The 6105-nt window shown below is 41.0% G+C and overlaps 1 protein-coding gene across 1 annotated transcript; it reads right to left on the bottom strand.

Annotated features, from left to right (window-relative positions):
* Positions 1-625: 625 nt before the first annotated feature.
* On the bottom strand, positions 626-3201 carry LOC143137552 (uncharacterized). Its single transcript, XM_076297796.1, has 2 exons — positions 2616-3201; positions 626-2460 (listed from the first exon to the last, which is right to left on the bottom strand). Exons 1-2 carry the CDS (start codon positions 2797-2799, stop codon positions 1484-1486), a joined length of 1161 nt encoding a protein of 386 aa, XP_076153911.1. The 5' UTR covers positions 2800-3201; the 3' UTR covers positions 626-1483.
* Between the last annotated feature and the right edge of the window lie 2904 nt (positions 3202-6105).

Below are 6105 nucleotides of genomic sequence, written 5' to 3'. Positions count from 1 at the left end.
CAATCGTGTTGTGATCTCTCCGCTGGAGCGAAGTTGGTGTCGTGAAGCCTTGCACACGCAGTTCTGCCAGAAATAGATGCCCGATCAGTGCCCAAAGTGCACTGCAATATGGCCCCAGAGAGGAAAGGGTTTTGTTTGGGCCAATGATCACTCATTCCAACTGAAAACACGTCCATGTAGGATGCACCCTGCCCTTTCTGCGTGTCCCCTACGCGTGTAGGATGCACCCTGCCCTTCCATTAAAAAAAAACGCCATGAGGTTTCCATGGCAACACCATCCTGCTTGACTGCTAGGCCCCCTCATTGCTGCTTGCATCTATATTTGTTCATCTACATTTTCTCCCTCTCCCTCCATCACTCACACACACCAAGCTGTTCTTAAAGGAGTCACACCACTCTTATGACAAGACAGTATGCTATATGGATACTATTCTGTTACCGCTCAGCTGTGTTGCTGCATGGAAGCCAGGCCGATTATGAGTTTCGTCCATTATTGGTAGGCTTAGAAACATGTTTTAGCACATTTTGACAACAACGTGGTAAAACCGATAACAGTGATAATTTTGGTCACTATAATTGTGATGTTAAAGTTTCATACCGTTACATCACTAAAGCCAACCACAAGTTGATATTTGTCAGAGAGACTTATATTACATATCAAGATAACTTTGAACACAACAGAGAATACAAAGACCTTGTGTTTCCAAACTTTCTTAGGGTTCTTCACTCTCTCTGCATCTGTAGAAAGGACTATGAGTTCATTTTAGACAGACAGATTTCAAAGTCAGACATGATATCCAAACAATAAGGATTGCGAGGGGATATTTCAGCCAAAAATAAATAGTCAGATTGTCCTTCCTTCTTCTGATTCTTCTGGTATCACTGCCTTTTCTTTTCTCATATTTAATGACCTAGTAAGAACACAGTCCCAAATAACAGTTTCTATATGACAGTTATTTTCCTAGGGTTGGCTTCAACATGATGCCATCACAATATTTGGGTGACAATAAAATATTTTTGCCCTTCTTAACATTTTACAATACAGCAAGTATTGCAATTATATTCAACGATACATTGCAATTAATTTCTTTCATATATTACATTTTGTATACCGGGAATCTCCAAAGCCATCTCTGTGCAGTATGTTCTAGATTTTTACTTCCTTTTCAATTTCCACTGTGGCGCAATAGAAGAATGTGCATGTTATCAGAGTAGTCATATCTAAAAGAAATTAAAATCCTAATGATAAATACATAAATATTGAGACACTGAATCATGATAATATTGTGCTGAAGAATATTGCAATACTAGACAGTATTATTTTGTTCTTCCACTTCTATTAATTACCACAGTTAAAACATCAAAGCCCACTACAATACCACTGAGCCACATCTGGTGAATGTCCGAGAGGCGCTATATCAAATCACCACACTTCCTGTTTACAGTTCCTGGCTCCCACCCAATCATGTAACACCGCCCAAACTCAGGCCACGCTGAGGTGGCGGAAGCTGTGGATTCTCTGGTGCTTCTTGAGGTGGGTCGACTGGCTGAACATCTTGCCACACTGTTGGCACCCGTACGGCCGCTCGCCGGTGTGCACGCGCTTGTGCTTCTGCAGGTTCCCGGCGTGGCTGAAGCGCCGGCCGCAGTGGCCACACGTGTACGGCTTCTCGCCCGTGTGACAGCGCTGGTGGATGCGCAGGTTGCCCAGCCGGCTGAAGGTCTTGCCGCAGAGCAGGCAGCGGTGGCTCTCCTCTCGGCCAGAGAAACGCTGCTGCTGCTGGTGGAGGTGCTGCTGCTGCTGCTGCTGGGCCCATGCTTCAGTCCCCAGCCCCTGGGCCCGCTCGAAGGGGAACGACTCCACGAAGGCGTTGAGTGTATCGGAATGGATGTAGTGTGCCACTTCTGAAATGTCAGAGCTGTGCTGTGGGAGATCTAACTGGACATCGTTCTGTGCTGCGGTGGCGTCGGAATCTGGGTTGAGCTCCTCGTGGTCGTACAGCTGGTGTGGGGGCACGGGTTGCTGGGAGATGGAATATTCCAGAATGTCGGGCTCCGCTTTGATGATATTGACGTCGGCTGGCATCCCTTCCCGAGTGGGTGAGGTGGAGATAGCCTGTGATGAAAGTCCATTGGGGAACACTACACCTTCAGCATGTGCTGAGGTGTCCTTTGAGTTCTCAGATTGTGAGTGAGCAGAGCTGTCACTTTCTGTATCCACCACGGTGACAAATGAAAGAGCCACTTCACTGCAGTTTGTAAACTCCTGCTCAACGCTGATGATGGATTCTACCTTTGAGTCCAGATGATTCTTCATGTCATCTGCAGAAGTCGCTCTGGACTCCACCTTCAGCTCTGGCTTGCCCGATGCCTTGGAGGACTGTAGTTGTTTACATGAGCATTTGGACTGCTCTGATTGGCTAGCCTGTAATGGAGGACTTGCTCTGGCCACTCTTGTCACTAAGGAAAACAAAGACACAGAAAACCTAATTAAAAATAAGTTTTGGACAACTGCACAATTTCAGTTAACCTTGAATAATGAACATTATGATAAAGTAAACGCCAGAGGGTAATGTATTGTATTGTAATGGCAATAACAAGAAGAACCGACTCACATTCTCGATCAAACTTTTGCTGTAGTTCATGGAGTTTCTTCTGAAGTCTCTCGTTCTCCCTCTGAGTGCGAGCGGTTTTCTCCTGGTACTCCGACACCGTATCCTTTACCACCTCCAGAACCTCGTGGACCGCTGCGGTCAGCAGTTTAGAAACCCGTGCATTCAATCTTTCAATCTTGGACATTTTTATGGCAAGAGCAGTGGGAAACGATACACAACTGCTTGTTCAACTTTTCTCCTCGGTGTCTGGAAAAGGCGTGATATTATTGTCCACGATTTTCAGAAGGATAACACTGGATTAAGCTTCTGACACTAATAACATATAGTTACCGATTAATGATTGTAAGGGTTGCGATGGGCATTGGTCAAGTCACAGGCTTCGATTAACGTTACAGCGAAACCGAAGCTAAATCCCACAACCATCTGATGTCTAGGTCTAGACACCGTACAATCACGGCAACATTGAAATGATTTAAGAGATAGCCTTTAAAAATCTGGGTCAACTGATTTTCCAAAATGGTCTTTTAAAACATGAGAAAACAAGTGAAAATCCACCGAAAACATTCTTGACACACTCGCTGTAACGTTAGTCGCTTCCCTTGTAAACAATTATTACTTCCGGGTCGTTGTTCTGCGCCAACATCAAAATAAAGGTCTAGCAAAGATGTGAAGCGCGTTAGGCCTACTCTTACTGTCAATGCAAACTGTTTTTTTCTTTATGTATTTATTTAGAAACGTTTGTTATTGGGCAATTCCACGGAAAATTGACTTTTTGTCACATCGCCAGTGAAATGCCTTGGCATTTGTATGATGTGAATGATAACATTAATTTTTTGTGCATTTTTTCTCATGTAGGCTACATTCTTCAGACAAAAATAGCAAATGCTCAAAATTAATGTAATCATTCACATCATACCATACCATAACATTTTATTGCCGTTATGGATGTTACAGAATGGATTGGAACAGAGCCGGACAGTAACGGAGTACATTTACTTGAGTACAGTACTTGAGTACAATTTTGAGGGATCTGTACTTTACTCGAGTATCATTTTTGGGGAATACTCATGACTTTACTCAAGTACATTTAAAAGGCAAATATTGTACTCTTTACTCCACTACATTTCTATCCATAACCGTGAGTACCCGTTACTTCTTCTAAAAAAAAGGAAAAAAAGAAAAATCTCAGAAACCCTCAATTTGTTGTTTCCCTCTCAAACGTGATTGGATTGTGCAGGCGCCACTGATTGGGACAGCCTATCAGCAATCACCTTCAGCTTTCCGCCAAAGTCAACTCCATGGTCAGATATAAATAAGAGACAAAACCATGGACAAAACCATGGATGAAGACGCAGCAGGTCCATCCCGGGAATGTGCCAACCTGTGGCCCCACCTCGCCAGACTATTTCAATTTTCTGAACAAGTTAATGATAGTTTTTGCTTCAAGTGTTTCGTATTTTAAATACATGTATTAGAAATACTGCCCATCCCTGGCAACATGGTAAAAAGATGAAAATAACTTCATTTTACTTTAAATTCCTTTTACATTCTCCAAGGTATTAACATAAAAAATTTTCATAACTCCATGTAGGACGTTTCTGTACATAAATGTAAGCACTGTGGCAGTAGTAATGCAATATTTAGAAAATGTACTCTTGTACTCTCGATACTCAAGTACTTTTAAAAACAAGTACTTCAGTACTTTTACTTAAGTAGACATCTGACTGTTGTACTTTTACTTATACTTGAGTAAAATTTAGCAAAGGGTATCTGTACTTTTACTCAAGTAATGAAGCTGTGTACTCTGTCCGCCTCTGGATTGGAATTGCCCTTATAGATTATTAAAATGAATATAGTTTGCTTGTTCTTCTGGTATGCTAGTCTACTACAGAAGAAAGAATGGCAACCAGTCAAGCCCACAACTTTAGCCACTTTTTAAGAACACTTGACTGACTTTATCCTACTTTATCCTTATAACGCTTAGGCTAATTTGGTGAACAAACGGGGACACATATGCTATCTATGACCTCCCAGATTCAATTGATTATACATTACTATTTCTCATGCTCAGCCATTTTCTTATAGCCTAGCCTACTTTATGCATACATGTTTGAATCTGTAGAGACTAGGCCGTAGGCCTATACCCTTATGGTGTTGAGAGAGCAGTTAGGTCTGTCAATATTCAAGGAAAGGCAAGGCAAGTTTATTTACATAGCATATATCAATATACAGGGGCCATTCAAGGTGCTTGACATAAACATGCAAAGAATAGTAAATAGTTGTAAATAAAAGCATACAAGGGCAATAGCTTAAAGATAGTTAAATAGTTTTGAATGTAAAGCACATAAAACAGAAAAATTAAAAGACATACAAAGACAGAGTGGATCTGATTAATTAGGAACTGATTCAGGAAATAGTTTGGAATTCCAAAGCTGAACCATGGTAGCTAAAAGCTGCATCAGCTTGTTTCGTTTAGACTGGAGGTTTCAAAAACAAATATTTCTCCTGTGATTTGAGAGATCCTCGGGTGTGTACTGCAACATATCTGATATGTCAAGAATCAAGAAACTCCAAGGCACTCTCTATTGAAAAAGTTTAAAAGCCTTTATTATCATGGCTTGGTCAAGTTAACCTTCAAGGTCCAAGCCATGATAATAAAGGCTTTTTAACTTTTTCAATAGAGAGTGCCTTGGAGTTTCTTGATTCTTGGCATTTAGTTTCCCATCCAAAGAGCACCTTTACCTTAACCAAACTTTAGAGTCCAAGAAGCGCTCCTCTACCCCCATTCTTTGTTATATCTGATATGTGTTTGGTACCATCCCATTTGGTGATTTGTAAACAAATAGTAAATTCTGTCACTTACAGCCTTTGCAGGGACTGGAATATTGGAGTAGTGCTCAGTTCTTTTCTTTTTCATTGAAACACTAGCTACTGCATTTTGTCCCCCTTGGAGCTGTTTGATGGTCTTTTTAAGAAGGCCTGAAAAGCCCATTGATCAACCCTGCTAAAGAGATGTATGTATGATTGTTTGTGTGTGTGTGTGTGTGTGTGTGACACTTAGTTCCAAATATAAGATATGAATATCAGGCCAACATTTGGAAATCATGTTTTGAGATAAGTGGCAAAGTTTGGCAATGTTTTTGATGTGGTAAGCAGCTGATTTAGTTATTGCTTTCATGTGTCTGTTGAGATTTAGATCATTGTCAATTAAGACACCTATATTTTTTACAGTAGGCCTATCGTTTACTTTAAGCCCTTTTGTTTCAAGATAAAAATGTCCAATATTCCATAATTTGCCACTGCTTTTCTCTGCCCACTTACACTATGCATTTTCTGTCATGTTGAATGACTAATGATAGTACTGTCTTTTTATTCTGATTTGGCCACAAGATGGCGTCGCTTCACTAGAGATAGATAGATAGATAGATACTATGTGCAGGGTTTACCACGTCCTCTTTTGTCTGTTACACACATCACTCTATGACTCATT

The sequence above is a fragment of the Alosa pseudoharengus genome, unplaced genomic scaffold, assembly GCF_046254945.1.
Source record: "Alosa pseudoharengus isolate Yale_2024_CS ecotype anadromous, Long Island Sound unplaced genomic scaffold, YU_APseudo_1.1 YU_APseudo_1.1_scf_21, whole genome shotgun sequence".
NCBI classification, from domain to species: domain Eukaryota; kingdom Metazoa; phylum Chordata; class Actinopteri; order Clupeiformes; family Clupeidae; genus Alosa; species Alosa pseudoharengus.
The sequence above is the reverse complement of the archived record's forward strand: the minus strand, read 5'-3'. Positions and strand labels throughout refer to the sequence as shown.